Raw genomic sequence first — 25,356 nt, forward strand, 5'->3', positions numbered from 1 at the left:
ACACTATGAACGCTACTCACCAATCCTCAATGTCCTTGAGAGCCTCCCCACCCCCACGTTCAATACCCACCACCCACAGCAGATCCCAGCTCCCTTGTACACTGTCCACATCTTGACATACGTCCCCGCCCTTCACCCCACCCCTGCTAGTGCCCTGAGGTGCTCAAGAGAAGGTCCCCAAGGTCCACATGCTGAGGCTTCTACTGGGACACATGGTCCTTGCCTCTGTTCTTCATGAAGGTGTCTGGGTACCCTAAATCTGGAATTCCCGTCAGTCTAGACCAAAGGACTTTCCATGGGGGAGACATTTCTAAAGTCTAAAGAATTGGCTCAGGACCCCAGAAGTCTGGGTGACATGTCCCAGTCCTTTTTCACGAATAATCCCACCAACCCTCACGCCCAGGCTGACCCTCTTCCTTTCACATCCCTGCCCCTCCCGCCATCCCTTCGCATCTGCTCCCAATAAGTTCGGCTAACATCTCCCAGCATGCATTTCACCTCCCGGTCCCTGCGGGAGGACGGAGGAGGCACGACACCCTCCCCCATTTTGGTCCCAACTCAGGGTGTTAACAAGGAACAGGTTTTCACCCCAGCTGTGGGCTGGGCCCTCAGACAGGAGTTTCCTCCCTCCTGCCTTCTCCTTTATTCTTCAAATGGCCCAATTTCCCCAACAGATGCGGGAGGCTGAGAGGAGAGAGGCAGGTGGGGAAAGTGAAGGCTTCTTTCTGGAGTGGAGGTGACAAGGAGGGGAGGAGAAGGTGGGAGTCTGGGGAGGTAAGGGGGATACTTCCTCTGGAGGCACCTGGGGAAACAGCCATCTAGAGGTGAGAGGGGAGGTCAAGCAGAGGTCAGCCCCACAGTCTGGGGGGCGGGGGGGAGTCCTAGAGGAGAGCTGGATGCTGAGGTCCCCTGACCAACCCAAGTCTCTTCAGCCCTCAGCTTCAATTCTTGCCCCCCCCCCATCTTCCCATCCCACAAGCCCTGGGGAGAAGTCTTTCCCCCTAAAGTCTTCCCAGAGATCCCCCACCCTCTAAGAGGCAAAGGGCTATAGCACCCCGGCCCCCATTGGACCAAAGCAGCCCTGTGGGTCACAGGGGCACTCTCCTGTGCAGATCTATCTGTTACCCTGACGGCCAAGGCAGCAAGACCTCATTTGTCTGCCCTCCTTACGCAAGCTTCTGTGCTCGGCGCACACTGCATGAGCGCCTGCTGATGAGTGATGACGTGAATGCAGGGTTGGCGCTCAGACCAACGGGCACCTGCAGAGCCAGGCCCTGAAATCCTGTGTTTTCTCTCCCCCTGCTTGGTTGTGCAGGTGTGGGCCACTTCTTTGCTGCCTCTGGCCTCGGAGGGTTGGGTGGAGGGCAGGCTGCACGGGGAGCAGGGGTGCTGCTGTCTCCCTTGCATGGTAGGACCTGACGGTGCGCTAAGAAGCTCCCATACAGGGTCTGCTTTGCAATTCCAGTCACCAAGTCTCCCTCCAGGAAGGCCTCTCACAGACTTCACTGGGGCAACGGCTGGCCAGTAGACTATTGAGGGGCAGAGCAGTGCTATGGACGCAGCCCCAGATGGGATTTCATGTGCTCCTCAGAGGCCAGGCTGGGGTTTCCCAGGATCCTGCTTGGTGGGAACCTCACAAGAAACTCCCCCCACCAAGCCTGGCTGCCATTGCCAGGCCGAAGAAGCTGTAAGAGACAAGCCAGCATCCTCCAGCCAGGTTCTCAGTGAGGGGGGTGGTCTCCAAGGCCAAACACTGACCTCACCTTGATCCCAGGGCTTACCCTCTCTGCCATTTGTGTCTTCCCATGAGCAGGTCAGCAGCTCAGGAGGTGAGGGGAAACCGGAACGACTTCTCTTCATGTGGGCTCCCCATGGAGGTCATGGTAAACCCGGAGATTGGGGGACTGGCAGAGGCATTCTTAGAGCTCCAAAAGTCAACTCCCCTGGGCCACCTCCACCAGGAAGCCTCCCCTCATAGGGATTTCCTTCTTGTGTTCTATGATTATCCCTTGGAGTTCATGGAGCTGGGGCAGCGCTACTGCCATTAACTTGCTTTCCCTGGGACCTGCGAGGCAGGTAGGCCTGTGCCCAGTCGCTAATTATTGTTCCTCCTCCTACAGTAGCCCAGTGAGCACCCTCACCCCTCACCCCTACAGTAGCCCAGTGAGCACACTCCCCAGGAAATTCAGTGGATCCTAGGGGTTCAGGGGTTCTAGGCCTCTGGGGCTTGCTGGGGAGGTCCTGTCCCGGCCTCCACTGTACTCCTCACCTCACCCCCAGCATGGAGAACACTGCTGTTCACACTGCTCTGGGGCTGCCATCTTCAGAAACAGCCAAGCTCTGCTGTTCGCCTGAAGTCTTTGGCAAAATCCTTCCAACCCTCCTAGGACAGCCCTGGCCCCCAGCAGCCAGCTTGCAGCATGCCCCATGTCATCACACTGCCTTCCTCTCTTTCCTCTCCCCTCCTGTCCCGCCAGGACCCAGGCCCAAGTCCTTCCCCTTCCACAGCTCCCATAAGAATCAGCGCCTGCCCTGGGCTCCCATGCCTTATTCTCAGTCAGACCCCACATGCCCACCAGAATGCCCTTGAGCCTCAGCTGCGACTGGCCTTGGCACCCACGTCTCTGTAGACTTTGCCAGAGGTTCTAAGGGTCTCCATGGACAGGGAATCTGCCTATACCATTTGACTGTGGAGGCTCTGCCTCCCCCTTCGGAATATGTGCCCACAAAGGGCACTGCCTTCTCCATTAATCTTAGGTCTCTTCAAGCTCAGGGGCTAGTGGCCTGAGGCTCCCTGAGAGCAAGTATTGTATCTCCCACATTGGCCTGGTCTGCCTTTTGGATGGTATATGCCTCTTCCTCCAATCTGTCAGATCCCTAAGGGAGGGGATGTGCCTCTCCCATTTGACCTGTGTCTCCCCCAACAGACTACTGAGTCTCAGTGGTGCAGACCTGGCTACCTAATTCACAGGACCTAGTATAAAATAAAAATGCAGGGCCCCTTGTTCAAAAAGTATTAAGAATTTCAGGCAGTGACAGGAGAACATGAAGTCAAAGGCAAGGCCCTTCTCAGCACAGGGCCCTGTGCACAGGTCACACGTCCATAGGGCTGGACCTGTGAGGAGAGGACCATACCTCCTCTGGGAGGGCAGGGAGCTGAGAAGCTAAGGCCAGACTGGCACCAAGCCAAAGGGAATGGGAAGCAACGTGGAGGTAAGCGATGCAGGCTCCAGGCCTGGAGGAGGGAAGCACAGGGTCACCTCCAGGAACAATGGGGCATTCAGGAACAGCCAGGGATTCTCAGCAGGGCCCTGACGCCAGGTTCAGCCCTGCAAGTCATGCTCTACTCACTGAGTGAGCACTGGCAAGGGCTCAAGTAGGAGAAAGTTGAGGCTGCGGAGGTGGCCGTGGTGGAAACATCTATTTTTACCCAGGCGGGTGGGGAGGCAGGTCAGTGGTGGCTTTGAGTGAGTCCCAGAGCAGCCACCACAAGGGCCAGTGAGGGCCTGGGCTGGGACAGTCATGAGGGAAGGGGGGAGGGCAGCCCATGGCAGCAGAGGGCCACCCAGGCAGCCTACCCGAGCAGCATCAGGTCAGGGTTGTGCTGGGCCAGGGAGCAAGGTGGCCTCCCTAAGAGAGGTCCAGCAGGTCACTGCATCTATCTGCAGTTCTCTCCCAACACTCACTCAGGTCCTTGCCCTGTGACACACCGGCCTGGAACAGAGCCAGAGTCTCATGGAGCCCAGCCCCCACCTCCTACACCAACCCCCAATTCAGGACCACCACTCGCCACCCGCCCCCCACCAGGTCCCTGAGGATGTTCTGACCCATCTAACCTGGTAAGGGTAGTGGAGGAAGAGAAAGTCTTGGCTAACTTACCCCAAAGGGGCCACCTGCTCACTTTCCCTCAGTTGGAAGTGGAGTGTGGGTTAGCCTTTAAATAAGGAACCAAGAGGTGTGGTTGCCGAAGCCAGGGAGTGAAGCCCTGGTGGGGCATTTCAGACTGCACCAGCCTGGCACCCCGCTTGGGTGGCCCCTACCCAGCCCCAAAGGGAGGCCAGCTAGTCCCTACCGCCTGCCTCTGGCAGCCCCCACGCAAAGCCCACACCTGTCCTCCCTACCAGGGAGACACTGTCTGCTGAGGTGTTTACGTTACATAAACCTAACCACGCTCGTCAAGACAATTTGGGGCTCCCCCCTGAGTAATGAAAGCTCAAAGGCCTTCTCCTGCAGGGCCAGGCTGGGCTCCCAGCCACAAACCCTGGATCCACTTCTAAATCCTGGATTCCTCTGGGCCCCTGCCAGCCTGGGAGAGGACAGGCACCCTCCCACCCCTGCTCTGCTCACCTCCGCCTCCCCAGCTGGGATACCCCAAAGAAGGCAGGAACCAGCCCCTAGGGAAGCCTGCTGAGACAGAGCCAAAGGAGGACACGGGCCTCCTGCCGAGGGGAGAACCCCAACAGCATGCAGGAGCCCTGTGTTCCACTGTGGGCAGGCTCCCCTTTCATTTAAGGACAGTCTGTCACACACAGGCCCCCAGCTTTACTCCTCAGCTGCTCTTCCTGATCCATCACCTCTTTGACAGGGTAGCAAACATTTCTGTAGAGTTCCCTTCCTCCCTGTCACCCCTTCCAGGTGAGAAAGTTGGGGGCAGAGGTCCCAGGGCAGAAACTTCCCTGGAGGCTCGGGCAGGACTGGAAAGGAGAGAATCAAAAAGAAGGTCCTCACACGGCCTCATTGCTTGTGTCCCATACAGCCCTGGGAGGGGGCCCGTGGGGGGCCATCTATAGTGTTGTCCTTAAGGACAGGGCCCCTGGAGGTGTGCAGTCTACAACTTGTGAAACCTCCTCAGGCAAACCCTCTAAGGAACGAGGGGGAGATCTGGGCTCCCCCAGGGGCATCGCTCAGTCTTTATAGGTCTTCTGAGCAGACCACAGTCTGTCCCCTAACAAGTCCTGCCTGTTCCAGGGGCATGGGGCCCAGCAGATTCGGATCTAGCTCATAAACCACAGAGGTCTGAGTGCAGACAGCCGATGGGAGGAAAGAAGGCGCTGGCCCCAGCCACCAGCTGGGGGTGGGGGTGGGGGGGAGAGGGGGTTGTAGACAAATGGTTTTTACACTTTGAGTTAATGAGGGTCAGACAGGGGCACCCACTGGCAGGAGAGGATAAATGAGAGGAAAAGCTGGGGGAAGGGGCAGGAGGAGGAGGGGAGAGGACTCTAAGTAAGAGAGGTGAGCAGAACACTTACGCAGTCATACAAACCTCTTAGGGACACACACACGTGCACAAAGAACAGGTCAGCCCCACAGAAACTTCCAGAGCCCCGCTGTGTGCCAGGCCTGGTACTGGAGGCCATGGGGCGGCTGTCTCAGGGCCCCTCAGCAGCAAACGCCCATCCGTGGAGAGTGTGCACCCCCAAAGCATTTCTCTCTCCATAAATTACATCTAGCATGACGGCCATGAGCTCACTTCTCAAGGCCCACTCTGTGCTCATAACCAGGTTGGGCAGAGGTAATGGGTGTAAGCCCTGATTTCAGCATGCGCCATCACCTCGTCCTTGTGACATCTCAGTTTGGATCTCTGACTTCTTGGCGGACCTAAGTAAGTGTTTCTTTTTTTATTTGTCCGAGGAGCTCTTGCTGGAGTAGGAGATGCGTGTGTCCTCTCTGCCCGGCATTCCCGCTTTGCCTTCTTAGCTTACCCTCACCCTGCTCTCCGCCTCCTCTGATCATACTGTTCATCTCCCATCACTGTTTCACGGCAGGAGCCTTTCCAAACCCCGTGTCTATCTCCATGAGGGCTGGTTTAGTGAAATCCCCCGCATGTGATTGCGAATCCTCTTAACCAGGCTCCCTCGGAAAGCGAATACACCAGATACCGATGAACAAGGTGATGTTCCCAAGCCCCTTCCCTTGGGACACCTCTTTACTTGGCGTCACCTAAGACGCCTAAGAGGAGTCCAGGATGGACCTGAACGTGACATACTGGGAAAGACGAGTAGTTTTGATATTGTAAATATTCTCTCCTCCTCCACCGGTGAAGGGTTGTGCACCTCGTCGTAAGGTCTGTGGAGGCCACCACCGGGCCGGGGTGGGGCTGGGGGGAGCACAAAGGTGGAGAAGACATCGTACATCCCCTGAACGGCTTAGCTTAAGGTAGGAGAAGGAAATGTAAAATATTTAAACAAGGAGCTTCTAACATGTGCCACATTCTCTGTTCCTGTCCTCTGGACCTCAGGGTAGCCCTCCAAGAAGAGCTGTGATGATTCCACATCTGAAGGGGGAACAGAACTGCCCCAGGCTGCACAGCTGGTGGAGAGGGAAGCCAGAGAGGTGAGCGGCAAGTTCAGGCTCACCCGAATAACCACAGGGACGGTCAGCCAGGGGTGGTGAGGGCCCCGGAGGGAGACACAAGGCATGAAAGCAAGGACTCTGAGCCTGCCCCCGTGGAAAAATCAGAGGCAGCCTCATGAAGGAGACAAGGGAGATCTGTCACAGCTGGTGATGCTCAGACGGGCTTCCTCGTCCAGACTGTACCTACACTCCCGTCCCCGGAGGCGGGGGTCCTCCTCACCTGCCACCCCCCCCCCCCCCCCCGGGGGGGGGGGCCCCCCCCCCCCCCCCCCCCCCCCCCCCCCCCGTCAACTCCCCCTCCTCCCGCCGCTACTCCGCACCTCACAACATTTCTGCAGAGCTCTCTGGAGAAACAGCAGCCTACAGACTCTCACACTTTCCCCTCAGGGCAGGTGATCCTGAGCTCCCAGTCCTGTGTATTCATTTCCCCTACCAGCCCTCTCCACCCCACCCCTACCCACCACAGGGCTTTGTAGGCAGCCTGGAAGCCCAGAAATCGCCTTCTTCCATAAGCAGCACTGTTTGTGGACAGCTGTAGGGAAAACCTCGTTTTTCCAGTAAATCCTCTCTCTTCAGTCTTCCCAGTGATTCAGCTTTGCAGCTGTCCTAAAGAAGGGGTCCCTGTCCTAAAGAAGGAAGCAGGGACCCACCCGCACAGCCCAGTCCCCTGTCCTGACCTCTGGCATCCAGAGGTATCTTACCCCACTTCATAGCTCAAGGCCTTGGAAATAGCCTCCCAGAATGGCCCGTAAAAAGGCCTGTGGACAAGATGTTCCAAAAGAAAAGAGAAAAAAAAGGAAACTACCTAAAAGTTCATCAATAGGGACCTGGCTAAGTAGGCTATGGCTTATCCAAATGACAGACTATTATGGAGCCAGAAACCATGTTGTAAGGGCACACTCAGTGATGTGGATGGAGAGTCACAGCACCGTGGTTGCAAGCCACAGTGTATAGTGAGATCATATTCTTTAAAAATCCTAACATATATTTCACACTCACATGGAAAATTCTAGAAATACCTATGTGCCAACAGTGGTTCTTTCTGAGTAATGGGATTAGTGGCTCTTTTATACTCTTCCTGTTGCTGGCTGTTTTCTCAAATTTCTATAATGAACATATAATACTTTTGTAATAAGACAAAAACCAATAAAAGCTATTTTTAAAAAGAAAATAAATAGTCACCCTTGCCCATCTGGAAATAGCGTGTTGCCCGAATCCCCAGCAAGGGTTAGCGTGGGCAGTGAGGAGTGTGAACACTGGAAGCATTTCCCCAAGTGGTCAAGCATGGGAAAGAAGACAGCCAAGGAGGCTCTGTGCCACACTTAGCCTAGCCTAGAGTGGGTGAGGGCACCCACTTCATTCCTGGCAAGGGCAACACAGGGAGGGATAGGAATGAACTGGATGATACTTGCTGAGACACTGCTTTCCCTGGTCCAGAAGAGCTGAAGATGAGCTATATAAGAGATGTTAGGCAACTCCCAAGCAGTGAACAGTCTGACCAGATGGGCAATCCAAAGTCCTTCCGGCCTCAGGGCCTTTGCACTTGCTGTACGCTCTGCCTGGAACGCTCTCACTCAGGTTTTGCATGACTCACTCTCTCACTTCAATCAGGTTTTACTCTGATGTCAATATTTTCAGAGGGCTTCTCCCCAGACTCTATGGAAAAAGGCCATTCCCCATCCATTGTCACTTTTATTTCCTCCCCCTGCTTTATTTTTCCTTCTCACATTCCCTTCTTACTACTTGCAGTTGTTTATTTACTGGGAGCTTTTACCAGGGCAAGAGTTCTGAGATTAGAGAAGTGCCTGGGCGGACTTCGCAGTGCTGAAGTTACCTCCCTAAATATCGAACATCGAACATCATCCCTCCTTGATTCCTGTGGCGACCCCACTGGGGGCCAGGCTCTGGGTCGGGGCTGAAAGTCACCAGCTGTGAGCTATGAGACTGGGGTTTGGCAAGGGAGGGCCTAGGCCTGCAGGGGGCAGAGGAGGGAGCACTGAAAGAGCGAGCACTCTGAGTCAACATGGCCAGACTTGCCTTTCACAGCAGCCCTGTGGCCTGAGTCTCGGTTTGCTGGTCTCTAAAATGGGGCTCAAAATAGCTACTTCTCACAGGTGAGGATCAAAGGTGACAATGTGCCTTGTGTATCAGCTGACTTGCAGCTGGCTCTCAGTAGCCAAGGGCTACCCCTCAGCCCAGCTTCCAGCTTCATCCTCACCCCTGAGCTGAGCCGACTCTGGAGGTCAGGGAAAAGCTTTGGCTTCCGCACCCCACTGGGAACAGGAGAGAAGAGCTGCTGTGGAAAAGAGCCCATCCTCGGTACAGCAGGCCTGAGAGCCTGGCCAGGTGGGAGGTGAGTCCCAGGCATCCGAGTCAGTCTGACTGAATACGGAGGGCAGCCTCCCCACCCAGCGGTCCTTGGGGCAGGGACCCCGGCTCCTAAGTCTGACACTGACTGACCGGGAGTTGACACAGTCAGCCTTCCCTCTCCCTCTGTCTCTGTCACACACACACACACACACACACACACACACCACATACATAAACACACATCTTTGGCTGCCTGGCCTCCCTCCCCAGCCTCCTCCTTCTTTCTCTGTAGTGGAGGTGTTCCCTCAGGCCCATTTTTCTCATTCTTCTGGCAGCCTGATCCTGACTGTGAAAATCCAGCTCTCCCTGGCCAGGCCTGGGTTATGTAAGAGGCCCCAGAAGCCCCCAGGGGAGGGACAGACAGAGCCCCCACCTCTGGTGGGGGAGGGGCGAGGGCAAAGCTCAGCTCAGGGCCATGAGACCATTCCTACCTCCCTGCTCCCTCCCAGCCTCAAATCCCCTTACTACCCACTCGCACACAATTTATGGAAAATCCAGTCTCCCCCAGTTCGCCCATCCTCTTTCGAAACCAGCCTCACCTGACCTTCTTCAGGAATTCTCATGGAATCTAACACCCCCAATTCCTCACATCCCTGCAATCCTCGAGAGTAATTCAATTCCCCTACCTGCCGCTTATCTCTAGAAGAGTAAGAGGAGAAGCCCACCGTCACAGAGGATCACCCCTCAGTCTGAGAAAGGAGGCGCTTCATTCCTAGCATGGTGCAGACAAGAAGTCCCAAATGTCCCACACCCCGAAGAAAGGATCTCCCCAAAGGAAGGGTCTCCTCAATGCTGTTCACATTTCCCCCCGCCCCAGGAGGCTTCTCGAGGGACATTCCTGGGCTCCCCTACCTCCAGCCATGCTGGCCAGCTAAGCCCCTGACGGTGTGGGTCCGAGGGAAGTGGGTCCAGCTCCAAGGAGCAGACCCCCATTAATGGAGCTCAGAAAGGGGCATGTAAACTAAAATGCCAGTGTAGAAGTATCCCGTGGATGACTTGGGTCCCAGGGGCACCTTCTACACATGAAATGCGTCAGAGGTTTGCCCGGGAAGGGCAAGGGAGAAGGATAAAGTCAATGCTTCATAGCCTTGGGGACCAGAAAGCCTGGCCATGGGGCTGCCTCACCACGTCTCTCTTCCCTAGATATAGCAAAGGCAGGTTATCTGAGACTCACACTTTTCTCCCTAGATGGGTGAGCATGCGCTCCCTGAAGGCTTGCCAGGCCCTGGGACAGGTCACCTCATCGGGGAACCTTTGCCAGCCTATGCTCTGGTCCCGCATGCAGTCATTTCCTAGTTCAGCTCTGAGGGCAGCTCGATTTCCGCTGGGGCTCCATTCTTAGATGGCACCTTGCTGCTGCCCCAAGGTTCTGTTCGTGTTGGGGATCCAGGAATGACGGCAACTCTTTCCTGGATCCGGGACAACAGGGAAGGGAAATGAGGGTGTGGATCAAGAAGGGTCCCCTGCCCTGCCCCATTTTCCAGGCTCAGCCACGTACTTACTTGTCCCCTCATTTCAGTAGCTGGCAGAAAGTCATAATTGAATTTGCAGTAGGGCTGAGAATGAAAAAAGAAAACCCTTTACATGTCTGGGATTAATTTATCCCTGATGATGGCCACATTCACACGCTCCTTTCTGCTTAGATTTCCAGAGCATTCTGGCTGACGATGTGAAACACACACACACATGGAGAGAAAGCATGTGTGCCCTGAGTGCACACTGGGAGTGTGCGTGAGCCTGCGTTCGTGACTTCGTCTGAGAGCGCTGGGCTTCCTGGGTGGGTCTGAGCATCATGGATGCAGCTTTCTGCTGGAATGGGTCCATATGGGGCAGAGGGAATGCTCTAGAGTGCACGTCTGCAAGCATGCCCAGTCTGGCCATTTGTGGGCAACTCTCTGCCAGCTCACCCAAAGCCCTAGTAGAGTAACAGAGGCCATGCTGCTTGGCTATGAAAGGAAAGCCTGGACATGGTGGCCGAGACAGGATGGTGTGATGGATGCCACATGTCTTCTCCCACTCCCTGCCCTCATTCTGATAGCAGCAACCCCAATCCCCCCTCCCCGGGCCCTGGGCAGAGAAATGGGGTCACCATCACCCCCACACTGGAGGAGCCCCCCAGAGAGGGGAGCCCTCTCTCACCTGCCATGTCTTCTTCTTGGATGCTCTCCCTCCTACCCAGCACCCAGGTCACCCCAGAGCTCCTTTTCAAAATAAACGGAGCACTCGCTCTGTGTCAGGCACTAGGCATCATCTCGGGTAGTCCCTGCCATGCCCGGGGAGGGAAAGGTTTCCATGGTTCCATGTTTCAGATGAGAAAATAGGGGCCTGGGGTAAAATGACGTGTCCAAGGTCACAGGGCTAAGTGGGGGAGAAAGGGTTTGAACGGCCATGTGCCTGGTTCTAAAAGCCCACTCTGGCAATGGGGATGAAGGAGGGCACTGGTTGTGACGAGCACCAGGGCTGTATGGAAGTGCTAAGTCATTATATTGTACACCTGAAACTAATATTACCCTGTACAGTAACTAACTGGAAATGTAAATAAAAACTTAAAAATTTTTTAAAAATAGTAAAAGCCACACTGTAGTAAAATCTCTTTTGACCAGGAATGTATCAGACTGGGAATCCTTTCACAGACAGAAGAAGCCTTTTGGTCCTCAAAGCCCTGTTCCCAGACTATGTCTTCCAGGTGAGTTTGGGTCTCTTCAGTGAGAGGGCTCACAGGACAGACCTCTCTGCATTCCCATTTCCAGGGAGACCCAAAAGGGGTGCCCTCCTGGGGTTTCACACAGTATTATCCTTCTACCTTCCCTATGCTAAAGGGTCTCTTGACAACTTCTTCCTGTTCTCTGGGTCGTGAGCCTGGGTAGTAAAAGGGCTCCATTTTGGAAAAGGAGAGGAAAATGTAGATTACAAAGAAATAAACATAGCAACATTATGCATCATAAATGCGAGTGATTTCTTGGTGGACTTTGGGCTTTTATCTCACCCTTGGTTCTTGGTCAAGTTCTTTTTGAAAAGATCCCAGAACATCTCTGCTGAAGCCAGCAGTAAAGGGAAGAGTTTCCTACATAGGCCTGAGCCAGCAGAGGGATGGAGTGGACCCAGGAGGCTGGGGTAGGGGCACAGGTGAGCTCCCGAGGGGCCCCCTAGAGATCCCCAGTGTCTGCAGGAGGAAGGGGCAGCCAGACTCCAGTCCCAGGCTGATCATGGAAACATGGAGAACCAACCAGTGTTCCCAACTCCAGCATCCCCAAACACACACAAGCCAGCCCTGTAGAGTGAAAGGACATGGGCCCAGGGTTACCTATGGAATCCACAATGAACTACTGGATTATGAGAGAAATGGGACATGGGGCTTCCCCAATTTGACTGGAAAGGACCAACACAGGGTGCTTGTCTCTCTCTTCCTCCCTTTCTGTTTTCCAACAAATAAGCCTGGGATCCAGTGGTAGGGCAGAAGGAGTGGCTCTGGCCCCTGGTGGAATGACAAGCCAGCTGAGGACATGCTCTAGCAACTGGGTGAGGGGCAGGTCTCTTTCCTGTCCCCACTGCCACAGTCTTTTGGCTCGTCTGTCTCTGCCTCTGGCCTCACCATGGATCTGTCTCTCCCTACATCTGTCTCATCTGTTGTCTGTCTTTTACACACACACACACACACACCATGGAAAACTGAGACCAAAACAAAGGCAGAGAAAACGGTATGAAACTCACACCGGGCCAAGCCACAGGGAATAAGAACTGCAGCGGGTTGTCCCCGAGGAAGGGAAGGCACGGCAGGGAGCGGAAAAAGAGGGAGCGGGAAGCCCCCGCTTGTCCCCTCAGCTCAGCCGCCACGTAAGGACCCACATGTCAGGCAGGCTGAACTTGGCTCTTCCCTGGTTCTCCTCTGCAAGCAGGAAACGTTTCCTGGGCTATCCCTGTGTCCCTGTCAGGGGGTGCCCACCTGCCTCCTCTGGAAATCCCATAATCCTACATTTATGAAACACGTGGAGAAGGGATTGACACACGTTTGGGTTCCCTGGAGGTGGAGGCAAATGGGGAGGGGGGGGCGTGGGCCCCGGAGCAGGCCAGGACTGTGCTTACAGCTCTTCCTGTCTGTCCAACCTCCCCGTCACCCTTCCTGGGCTGTCCAGCCCGGGGAAAGGAGCAGAAAACGGTGTGTGCGTGTGTATGTGTGCATGAACACACACACACATGTGTGCACACAGGTACACAGAACACCTCTCTCCAAAACACCCTCAGAGAAAAATAAAGGCAGGAAGCCGAGCATTCTGGATACAGAGGGCTTATCAAGTTTTACTGAACCATTTTTTAACAGATGAGAGTCATTCTCCACCTTGCAACAAGAACGGTTCTCCAACGTTGAGAACTAACTGAACGTCAGAACATAAAAATCGATTTTGAAATGACTCCGAGAGCCTGGCTATTTAAAGAGAACTTTCCATAAAAAGCTCAGTAAGGTCCCTTCTGCAAAGGAAGCAGGCTTCTCATTTAGGACTGTGAGGGGAGTTCAGCCCTGGAGGCCCAGACTAAGGGTGAGGGAGGCCGAGAGAATCCAATCCCTTGCCCGGTTTTCTGTGGTGGCTGCGCCCCAGAGCCTGTCAGGGGACGCACGCCAGAGGAAGGGCCACGCAGAGACCAGAGTGAAGGGCAGAGGCCTGGTCTGCACATGGCTCAGCTCTGCAGAGCAGAGGGAAAGGCGGCAAATGACACAAGACAGGCAAGCAAGGCGTGGTCTCTGGGGGAGCCCTGTGCCAGGATGGTTGCCCGCCCTCCTGAGGATGGAGGACAACAGGCCGGGTTCAGTTCCACTGCTTGTGCACAGTGGGTCACGGAGCAGAGAGGAAGAGGACCGAAGGAACCATGCTTGGGTTTCTACGGTGCCAGTCCTGGTGGCCCGACCACAAAAGGAGGTGGTGGGAATGGGAAGAGAGGTCACTGAATTCAAAGAGATTTGAGAGCCAGAATCTGGGATTTGGGGATGTCTTGGCTAAGGGGGAAGGAAGAAGTAAGATTCAAGGATGCCTCACACAGGCCCAGCACCAGGGACCAAGCATGTGGAGGGAACAACGGAGCAGGAGCTGTTTTTGTGGGTTGGAGTATGGAGATGGTGAGTGGGAGGTCTCCAACTTGCGGTATCCATGAGTTACCCTCAGGAGAGGCCACGTGGGGAAGATGGTGGATGACAGTGGCTACAGCACGAGGCAGAAAGGGGGTGAGATGTAGGACCATTGAAGCCACAGGGACCCATGAGGTTGCCCAGGAGGTGTGCAGTGGGAGAAGAGCAGGTGGCCAGGGGCAAGAGCCTGGGGAGCACTGTAGACCAACAGAGGATGGCTAGAAAGAGAGGAGGAGGAGCGGACCACAGCGATGTCGTGGAAGCCCACGACAAGCATGTCATGAAGCAGAGGAACATTTGGTGCTGCCGGCTGCACTGAGAGGCTAGAAGGCTAAATGGTCACAGCTTCAGCAACCGGGGCTCAAGGGGGCCCCAGTGTGAATGAGAAAAAGGTGCCCCTTCCCTAAGGTAGTTGACATCTATGAGAAAACTATTGTAACACACTGATTTTATTAGAACAAAACACTTTACTGCCATCTGTAGGAAAATTGTTATAATAAATAATAAATGTATGACGTCTTAGATGTGGTGCCTGCATGGGGGAGCCCTGGTTATTGGCAGTGCAGTAAAAGAGTGTTCAGCAGACCACGAAATTTGCCAGCGAGCACGCCACAAGCTGTGGGTAGCACACTACACAATCAAAGATGGCTTCAACAACAAGGAATTTATGACCCTATGTAACAAGACGGCGAAGAGTTGGGGCAGTTCCAGAGTGGGTCCTTTCTCAACAGCTTCATGGAGAACCAGGTCCTTGCCATCCTCTGTGTGCTGGCTTACTTCCTCACGCTGGTCCCCTCGTGGTCACAAGATGCCTGCCATAGTGCCGGTCATTACATTTTTCCACAAAAATGATCCAAAGGCGGAAGATGAAGATGTGCCTCTTTGCATGTCCTCTGTCATGGAGCATAAAGTTTCCTAGAAACTTTCCCAGCTGCTTCACCCCCCAACTCCCATAACCACCACTACCACCACCACCTTCTCCTCAGGTCTCACTGGTCATAAACAAGTCACCTGCATGTCCCTAAACCAATCACTGGCAAGGGGAATGGCGGCACTGCGATAGGTTTGATCTAAGAAGACCCCTCCCCCTAAGGCAGGGGGCGGAGCTTCTCCCAGAGCACTGGGCCCTGGGGAAAGCGGAACAGCACCAGGATTCTTTCAGCAAGGAGGAAGGGAGAGGAGTGAGCCACAGGCATAAAGTCAGACCACAGTGGGTGGAGGAATGAGGGTGAGTGTAGACAGGGAGACACAAACTCAGATGATGCTTTCTAGAACTTTGTGAAGGGAGAAGAGACGCTATCACAGCAGGGAGACACAGAGGGCAGGAAGGATATTGTCACTGTGCACTAAATGTGTCTGGACTTTCTTGCCCAAAGCTGACTTCATGAACGGTACCAGCAGTCAGAAAGCCAGACAACTGAGCTTTATCTCAGTTGGAAGTATCTCCTCCTGCACTCCATCCCACCCCCGGCCCGTGCCAGTTGCTCCCCCAAGCCCTATCAAGTCTAATTTTCAGTATCTCTAGAATCCACTCTCTCCTTCTGGAATTTCTCAACAGCAACAGGAACAGCAGTTTGGACTAGATAATTATTTGGAGAGGCGCGGGCTGCTCCACCTTGAAGGATTTTAGCAGCTGCCAGATACCAGGAGCACCCTCAGCCCACCCGCGCCCCACTCTCCAGCCAGGACAATCAAAGATGTCTCTGGGGGCTGCCAAATAGGCCTTGTGGGGTACAGCTGCCCCTGGCTGAGAACCACCGCTCGGGATCCACATGAAAATCCTTATAGATCTTTGAACTCATTTCTGGCTTCAGCGAGTCTTCACATACTCTGTTCCATTTCCTTTCCCACTCTCTGCCCTTGACCCTGTAACCCCTGCTCACTCATCAGTGCATTATAATCGCTGATCTGTCTGTCTTCCTCTCTGACTCAGTGGTGAGATGTGGGAAGGTAGGAACCATCTTTATAAACCAACATTCAACTTAATCGACATTGTATCTCTAGAGCCTAGCACTTTGCCTGGTACACACACACACACACACACACACACACACACACACTTCTTTAATGAATGAAGGAAGGAAAAGCATGAATGAATTAATGAGTGAATGACTCCTGTATGCCTTTCAGATCTTCCCCAGCTGGATATTGAGGGCCATTTCCAGCCTGAACCTCTCCTAAAAGAGAATCACTCTCTGAAGCATAGTTCATCCAAAAGGGTCCAGGACATCAGCCCTGTGCCATTTACCCCAGTCTGCCCATCTGGTGAGACAAGGCAGATCCTCAGTCTCGGTTCCAGAGTGCAGCAAAGAGCCAAGTGCCCTGGAAGGATCACACTGGGGCCTTGGGGCCTGAGCCAGGGGAGCAGGCTCACAGCAGGAAATAGGAGAAGCCCTCCTGGGGAACAGGAGAGAAGGCGGCCAGCGCTGTGCTCCAGAGTTCCAGCCCCTTGGGCGAGAGAAGCAGAGGCCTCTATTTTGGAAACACTATGTTTTCATGCTCTTTGCTTTTTCTCTAAGTACGTTCCTGCTGCCCCCGTAGATTAAGCCTGATCTCTGCAGGAGAAGACAGACCCGTAGCTCATGCTAAGCTTCAGACCATGAGAAAAAGGTGTATTTGTGCAGACCAGATCTTTAAGCAGGGTAAGGAAGCAGAGCAAGAGAGTCACAAGAAATCCTAAAATTGTGGGGGATAATATCACAGCCAAAAGTCCAGCAGCCCTCCCTGCCTGGAGAGTTTCTGGCCCAACCCTTTCACGGTGCTCCCCTTGGATAAAGTGGACCCTCTTCCTGGGCAGGATCAAAGAAAGCAGAAGGTATAGTAACCGCCCACCTAAGCAAACACAGCCTGGGAAAGGAAGAGGAGAAGACTAAGGGAGGAGGGGGAGTGGGAAGGGGAACGTCCTGGAGAACTAGAACATGCTGGGTCTTTAGGCAGACCAGACACCAAGCCTCAAAGCCCACTCAGCCCGACCAGGCTTGTCAAAGGATAAAGTTCCATTTGGGATGCTGAGCTAGAGGTGGCCCCCCACTCTCTGCCCCCGCCCGCCCCGCCCAGGCAGCCAGACACAGCTGTCTTCTACACAGTCACACCTCACTCAGGTACTACAGGGACACACAGCCAACACGGCCCCATGGTTCAAACTGTTTTATACTGAAATACATATGGGCTGATCCAAAAAGGGTTGGGTTGGGGGCAAAAGAAATGATGAAAGGCGGGTGATCCCAAGACTCGACGTCACCAACTCTTGGAGCGCATGCCTGTCTGTTTACACCCCAGCAGGCGGGTCAGGCCCGGAGGTCCGGAGGAGCTCAGCTAAGCCCAATGGAGAAGGCGGCCAGTTGTGGGCAGAGTTCTCAGCTGAAGGGTTTCACCAGCTTCATGGCAGCGTAGTTCTGGAGGGAGGGGAGAAGCAGGGACACGTGATGACAGCTGCTGGGCAGGGGGCAGCAGGGTGGGGTTGGGGGGGAGGCAAGAGCTGGGAAAGGAGGCTCACCCACTCAGCCACCCGCCCACACCTTACCCTCACCACCACCTCCCACACCACCCTCAGCTCAACACTCCTCTTCCTGGGGCTCTCGCCAACCACACACGCCCACACCCTCCTGAAGCTCTATTCGTACCCTCCAACCTGGAGCCATGGTTGCATGAATGGCTCTGACTGCTCCCCCACCAACCCAAGGCTCACTTCCATGCCCCAGCCACCTGCCAAAGGGCAGGCCTGCCCTAGTCTCCTCCATCAAACAGGTGGCCCAAAGGCATGGTTATGATTCTCCCCAGCCCCTCCCATACACCCTCACATGGGAACCCACATGGGCTCATTGGCCACCACACTCCCATCCAGCCAACATAAGGAGAGGGCTGAGGGGTGGGCTGTGTGGGGATGACCCACCGTGCATGTCAGCCCCAGAGATGGGTCACCCCTGATTAAGTCCTGCCAGCTGCAGGACTGACAGGAATCTCCCCTCCCCACTCCTGCCCCCACAAAAACCATGAAAACACATACAACACAACACAAGGCTCCTAATTGGGACAGTATGTTCCCCAGCGCCGGCCCAGGGAAAGCCAACTCTGGAAACAAAGCCGCCGCTCCTTCCCCTCCAGATCGCCTCCTGCCTCCCCACGCTGGCCCTGCTCCCGGCTGGCTCGGGCCTGGGGGAGGGGGGTGCTGGGGGGAATCAGACAGGCTGCCCTCCATGTCCCCCTCCCAGGGCACTTTCCAAGAGGGTGGGAAGTTAGGCCAACTGGAGGGGAGCAGCCCTCACTTTGGGCCCCTCTCTGTCAGATCCTCAGCCCCCAAGGCCTAAAAGCCAGGTGAGGGTCTGGGACCCACCCAGTGATCAGGTGACTCGGCTGGAGGGGTGCAGGATTTGCCCAGGTGGTAGCAAAGACCTACACAAACAAGGTCTATAGCCTCAGGCCTCTACGGTCCCTCTCGCCCTAGACCCCTCACCTAGGATCTGGCCCTCACAGGCAGCTCCAGGAGAGGGAAGGCAGAGCTGGTAGCTTAAAGAGGACAATTTACAGCAGGACTCAAGGATAGTGATGCCACAGGTGGGGTCAAGACAAGGGAGAGGCTCTGAGCAGGGCTGTTGGACAAAGGGCTCTACTGTGGCCCTACTCACGGGGCCTGGGGCTAAGGCAGCCCCAGAGAGGAGGAAGGACCACAGGCTGGCAGGAACTGGAAATCTTCCCTCCCTCTCCTGGCCATGGAGCAAGCCCTCCTTCCCTGGGTCCCTGAAGGTCTGGCCTGCCACCCAAGTGCCTGGCAGGGCAGGGCCCCGCTGGCCACAGGCAGGAGTTAGTCACAGAATGGGCAGTGGTGACACTTGGGACAGGCCCCTGCCCTCCCCTTGGCTCTGATGGAAAGCACCCCAGGAAAGGCAAAAGAGCTCCCCTAACCACAGTGCTAGTCACAGCAGGTCAGAGCTGTCCTAGCCCGGCTCCCTCCTCCTGTGGACAGGAGAGCCTTGCCAAGGTCACAGAGGAAGTCCCTGGCAGAGCCAGAGCTGAGCCAACGTCTGACTCCAAGCCCAGAGCTCCGTCCTGCACCGACTCACAGAGCTCAACATGGCCCGAGCAGCTTCTCCTCCACAGCCCAGGACTCGGCATTTCAAACCAGCTCCCTGGCCTCACTGCTGCTGCCCTTCAGACCACCTGCCTCCTTGTGAAGCAAGGATCTGAGCCAGCTCTCCTCTCCCTAAACTCCCCTGGCCAGAGCCTCAGGATGGAGCCCCAAACGGTACCCTGTCCCTGGTTCACATGAACCGCTTTGCTCTGCCTCCCAGGGAGCCACGCTCCACAGTGACGCAGAGCTCGTCACCCTCTCCCTCATGCTCACAGCACTCCCTCACCTCCCAAACACACACTCGGGAGAAGCCCTCATCTGAATGGAGTGGCAGCCCAATGTACCCAAAATGAGAGGAGGAGAGCCCAAGTCCTGATCTGAGGCTGTCACATGACTCGTGAGCTTCCATGGGCCTGTGTCAGTGATTTTGGGATTTTGTCTTCCTTTGCTTCCAGAAGGCCCCCCCAAACTGCGCATTTCTTGTAGGGCCCTATAACCTGGACCCTCCCCTGGACCACAGCCAGAGTCAGCCAACCGGCCATGACTCCTTCCAGAACATGTTTCAGATGGCGCTCCAGGTGATTACAGCTGGCGGAGAGGGCCTGGCCTGAAGCCGGACACATCAGCCATCCCAGCTCCAGACCCTCCTTTCTCATTTATGGCCCAGAGCATAGCTGGGGCCTGGACGGCCAGGCCCGCCTGCCCACCTGCTCTTCCTCAGTCCATGATATGAAGGACTGAAGGGGAGGGCTTTGGGTTTTAACTGTCTTCCTGGTAGGAGATGCGTGCTGCCCATGTAAGGTCTCACCAACCACAGTGGGAGAGAGTTCTCTATCCTCCTCCTCCTCCTGGAGAATTCGCAAAGCAAAGAGGACGCAGACATGGAACTGTAACTCCCAGAGTGGACTGCCCGCTATGGGGACCATGCCCTTGACCACAGCCTGGTGCTGAGCTGGACTGAAGCCTACGGCAGCAGGAACCCAAGACCAGGAGCTGGGCAGGTTCCTGGGCAGCCCTGAGCCAGCCCCTTCTCTTCACTGGGTTTCCGTTTCTTTGCCATTAGAATCTGGTGACAGGGGCGCCTGGGTGGCTCAGTGGGTTAAGCCTCTGCCTTCGGCTCGGGTCATGATCTCGGAGTCCTGGGATCGAGCCCCACATCGGGCTCTCTGCTCAGCAGGGAGCCTGCTTCCTCTTCTCTCTCTGCCTGCCTCTCTGCCTATTTGTAATCTCTGTCTGTCAAATAAATAAATAAAATCTTTAAAGAAAAAAAAAAAGAATCTGGTGACATGGGGTTGATCATGCCATTCTCTCTACCTTTATATCAATTTGAAATTCGTATATGAGAAAGGTTTTTTAAAAACTTAAAGAACATTAAAAATCAGGAACCAGGGGTGCCTGGGTGGCTCAGTGGGTTAAAGCCTCTGCCTTCAGCTCAGGTCATGATCCTGGCGTCCTGGGATCGAGCCCCTCATCTGGCTCTCTGCTCAGCAGCGAGCCTGCTTCCCTTCCTCTCTCTCTCTCTGCCTGCCTCTCTGCCTACTTGTGATCTCTGTCTGTCAAATAAATAAATAAAATCTTAAAAAAAAAAAAAAAAAAAAAAAGGAAAGAAAAATCAGGACCCAGCCTGGGAACACTTCAAGGTCTGAAGTTCCAGAGACATGGTGGGTTGGGGGGCTGGAGCCTTGTTGCTCCCTGATGAGCTGGGAGGGTGGGGAAGCACAGACAGGGAACAGAGGCCCTGCTTCTCCTCCCCAGGAGTGGCCTAGTAGAGTTGGGGGTGCAGAATCCTTTGTTAGAGCGACCCCCATGGCTCCTTGCTGGGCATCAGCTGGCTTCCTACCAGAGCCACCTACACACCTGGTGAGAGGTTCCTGGGTCCACCTCCTACCGTCCCACACTTTCCGCCATACCCACCCCACTGCAGAAGGTGGGACACATTCCATCAAGGTCCTCAGGCAGACACTGAGACCCTCACCCAGAGCCACGGTCCCCCTTCCTCTGGACCTCAGCAGATGCCATTCTTATAAACAAGGGGGCCTTCCTCTCTGCTCTGCCATCCCAACCTACCCTCCCCTCCCAGACCCACTTCCACACACTCCTTCAAGAAGGTTCCCCTGGTCACCCCTGCCCAAGGGGTGTCACCTTCTGCCAACATTGATTCCAGAGTCTGGGGACTTGCTGAGGACTTGCTATGTCTCCCCATTGAAGGCAAACTCTCAGTACACACGCCCCACACCCCATACCCGGATGAAGGGCAGGACTTCGTCCATAGAGCTGGACCTTGTCTCTACCAGACTGGGAGTCTCCAGATGAGGGGCTCCATGTCCCTCACTGGACCAGATGCTGCTCTGAAACGGTGTGTGGACCTTGCCATCAGGCCGACTCACCGGGAAGGAATAGAGGAAGATGCCCACGAAGAGCAGCAGGACGAAGAGAATGATGAAGAGGATGATGGCACACCGGAACCGCCGCCACAGGATGAACTTCATGGTCTTGTATGGAGACGTGAACCAGAGGAAGGAGGTGTCGGGGCGCCTGGAAGCAAGACCCCAGGGATCAGCAGGGAATGCCCTACCCGGGCTGCCTTCTCCAAATCTTGCCCCCAAACTGCCCCGGCGCTCTGTGTCTGGCCCCAGGACCTGCCCCCACCCCCACTCCACAACCTCCAGCCCTTTCCCTCTGAATTCCCTTGCCCTCTGCCAGTCAGCCGCAGCGTGAGCCTTGCCTGTGCTGCCCTCTTCCTCTTGGGACCGCCAACCCTCGGCACCCTCCAAGACCCAGTTCTCAGCCACCAGCTTAATCACAGACTAGAGATGGGGGAGCTGGGCAGAGGCTCGAGGAGCCACCACAGGAGGTGAGCCATGGAGGGGGCCAGCTAAGCCAAACTGCCTGCCTACACGCACAGGGCTGCTCCATGGCCAGGGAAGGATGGTGGGAAGTGAAACCAGAAAGCTGACGGTGTCTTACTCACAGCCAAGAACCTCAAATCCCCTAGGTCATCTGCCAACTCAAAGAGCAAGCAGGGTGACATGTCTCAGTAATGGCTGTTTTAACACCAGAGTGCCCATCACTTGGGGTCCTGGGTCTCTCTGGTCTTTGCACCCAGATCCCAGCATCCTTGGACAGGGATACCTCTCCCAGCTCTGCCAGCCCTACGGCACTGGGGACCTTGCCATGATAAAGTGGTGTCTGACCCAAGCCGGGCTGTGGGGAAGGAGCCACCAAACGCAGTTCTCACCGCTGCCCCCACAGCCATCCTCCTGTCTCCAGTACCTACCCTCAATGCCTCGACATCCGCTAGACTGGTCTCTATCCTTTAGGGGTCTATGAGGTAGGGAAGACAGGGATTCAGGGATGGCCCAATTAAGGCTGGAAGGCCGTTTCAAAGCCACATGGATGCCACCGGTGAGCCACGGAAGGCAGCTTGGTCAAAGTGAAAACCTTGATTGGGCTCCAGGGTTAATCAGAACAGGCGTGAGAATTCCATCTTCGCTTTCCCAGCGGAATGACCTTACTTAACTTTGCTGACACTGTTTCCTCCTCTATAACATAGGGATCATAACAACCCAGCAAGGAAGATTCCATACCCCACGACCACAGGCGAGGCACACAACCAACACCTACCCAACAGCCCCTGCTTCTCGAATTAGCTGAGGGGTGTTCCCCGTCATGGTGCCTGTCACCTGCCCCTAACTTACCATGTGGCTTTGGACAAATCACATCCCCTTCTGAACCCTGTAGGGCCTCGTGACCTCTGGGTGGCTGCTCAGTGGATGCCTCCTGGACCACCCCTCCCAGTCCACTGGGCAGCAGGGGCCAAGGGCTGGGCACTAACCTTGGGTCCTCGAGCTTGGGGTTCATGTTGGGTTCATCCCGGCCCTGGCCAGCAGGCCGCTCCTCATGTTCACTCTCTGCTACGATCTCCAAGGTCATTTCCAGCTTGCCCTGAGGGGACAGAGGGGACCTGGTCAGGTGCTCAAAGGCTCTGCCTTGTGTCTTGGACTGCAATCCGGCCCCAACAGACATAAGAGCTGCTTTGTTATTATTTTTTAAAGACAAAGGGTTGGTCTGATCACAAGAGCACGACTGCTCCATTTAGAAGCTATAGAAATGTCTAAAAAGAGAGCATGAGCCATACCTCCACTATGTGGAAATGAGCACTGTTCTGTTTTTATGTACTAGAGCTATTTTCCCATATGCAGTATCTCACTTGTGTCTGTATCGTTCTAGAGCTTGCTTCTTTCACTTAGAAATATACTATGTTTCACTACACAATTACATATTCTTTAAAGTTTGCTCTGTAAGGGCTATAAAACGTTCTATGGGATGGCTGAGCGTAATTTATTAAGTAAACCACTTATTCGGGTTCGTTTAGGTTGTTTCCAAGTCTTTGATGTTATAAATAATGCTGCAGAAAAACACCCCAGAGCCTACATTTTTAATTGTGTCTGTTTATTTGTTTAGGAGAGATTTTAACAAGTGGGATGACAGAGTCCAAGGGCATATTGCTAAATCGCTGGCTATATATTACCAAATTGCTTCCCTAAATGGTAAAACCATGAGCCCCCCAAGCAGGCGTAAACGAGGGGTCTGCCTCTGAGTCCTCCAACAATGCACATCTAGGGTGTTGTTGTTGTTGTTGTTTTTTAATGTCTAATTGAAAAGGCAAAAATGTTGTCGCATTTAAAATGATTCCTTTAATTCCTAGGGGGAATGAACCCTTTTAAATGTTTAACAGCCATTTGTACTTCTTTCATGTATTATCTATGCATGTCCTCTGCTGGTTTTTCTTTTGAGGTGCTAGTATTTCTTAGTAAGTGTTAAAATCCTTCTACAACTAGCGTATTTTATTTCAAGGTCCATGTTAGGGACTGGCCAGCCTCCTGAGGTTTCTCAGGGAGCTGTCCGGGATTCACTTCCTCTTCAGATCAGGACAGTTTTCCACCGTGGAGGTGGAAAGCCTGGCCCAGAGGGGAGCCCAGGACACAGAACCCTTGAGGCCGAGTAGCAGAGCATAAATGACACAGGGCCTGCAAAAGCTAGGGGTATCTTTCCACTTAAATTGGCTCAGATCATGATCCCGGAGGCCTGGCATTGGCCCCACTTCTCCTTCTCCCTCTGTCTCCCTTCACCTGCTTGTGCATGTGCTCTCTCTCTTTCTCAAGTTAATAAATAAACATCTTTAAAATAAATAAATAAATGGGCTTCCTGGGATGGAAGCCTCAAGGAGTGGAAAACTGGGAACTGGAAGAGAACCATGACAGTGCCTCAGAAGACAGGGAGAGGTAGGGTAAGAGAGAAGGAGGGCGCCAGGTCCATGCCCAGGGACCTCTATGGAAGAAGCTAGTCAGGTGCCTGCCCCAAGCTGGAGGGAGCCCACATACCGCCAGGATCTTCTTCTCGCCCTCGTCTGCCACGCAGGGCCACCAGCCCTTCACGGTTTTCTGTTCGAAAAGGGACACAAACCACTCCGGGTGAAAAGTGTCATCCAGCTGGTCCAAAGAGCACTTCTCGGCGGTCTTGGCAGGCTTGGGCATATGGTTCAGATCCAGCTGCAAGGAGCCTACAGTAGAGAGGGGTTTTTTGACTGTGGGTTTCTCTGTCACTGCCAGCCTGGGGCTACCCTGGTGCTGGACAGTTTCATGAAAAACTGTCCCCTCCTCTGCTTAGATCTCTGGACTTAGCCATAGGTCCAGTCCCACAGACTCTTCATGTCTCCACCCATCGCCTCTCGTTCCGCACAGCTGCCCATCCAACTCTCCACAAATCCATACACTCAGTCATATACTCTTACTGGTTTACCCTTCGCGGAGCTTGCCACGCATTCAACTTCAGCTTCCGTTATACAAATCCATTCATTCACCCATCATCTCCATCCATCCATCCATTCATCCATTTCTTACATTGGTTTTATTGTGGCAGAATAGATAAAACATAAAATTTGTCACTTTAACCATTTTTAAATGCATAATCAAATGGTGCTAATTACATTAACACCATGCAACCGATCACCACTGTCTATTTCCAAAACTTTTTCATCCCCCACAACAGAAACGTTGTAGTCATTAAGCAATAACTCCCCATGCCCCCACCCTCTCTTCTCAGCCCCTGAGATACTCTAATCTCCTTTCTGTCTCTATGAATCAGCCTGTTCTAGGTAGCTCACTAGGTGGCATCATAAAATATTTGTCCTTTTGTGTCTGGCGTCTTTGACGTAGAGCAGGTTCCAGATTCCTCCATGTTGAAGTATGTATTGGGGCTTCATTCCTTTTTACAGCTGAACACTGCTGCATGGGATGGGCAGACCACATTTTATTTATCCATTCATTTGTCGATGGGACACTTGAATTGCGTCCACCATCTGACTCATGCGAATTGCGCTGCTCTGAACACTGGTGTGCGAATGTCGCAGTCTCAATTTTTAATTCTTTTGGGTATGAGAATA

General features: G+C 54.2%; 1 protein-coding gene across 21 annotated transcripts in view; it reads right to left on the reverse strand.

Annotated features, from left to right (window-relative positions):
- Positions 1 to 16,975: 16,975 nt before the first annotated feature.
- DYSF (dysferlin) overlaps positions 16,976 to 25,356 on the reverse strand; it is a 203,042-nt gene continuing 194,661 nt past the window's right edge. For all 21 annotated transcript variants that reach the window (XM_059405860.1, XM_059405868.1, XM_059405877.1 and 18 more), the window contains 4 exons: positions 24,296 to 24,474; positions 22,747 to 22,856; positions 21,299 to 21,446; positions 16,976 to 17,238 (listed from right to left, as the gene is read on the reverse strand). In XM_059405860.1, the coding sequence (XP_059261843.1) occupies positions 17,200 to 17,238; positions 21,299 to 21,446; positions 22,747 to 22,856; positions 24,296 to 24,474 (476 nt within the window). In that variant the 3' untranslated portion in view covers positions 16,976 to 17,199. The remainder of the gene's footprint in view (positions 17,239 to 21,298; positions 21,447 to 22,746; positions 22,857 to 24,295; positions 24,475 to 25,356) is intronic.

Source organism: Mustela nigripes, chromosome 7 (assembly GCF_022355385.1).
Source record: "Mustela nigripes isolate SB6536 chromosome 7, MUSNIG.SB6536, whole genome shotgun sequence".
Classification (NCBI taxonomy): domain Eukaryota; kingdom Metazoa; phylum Chordata; class Mammalia; order Carnivora; family Mustelidae; genus Mustela; species Mustela nigripes.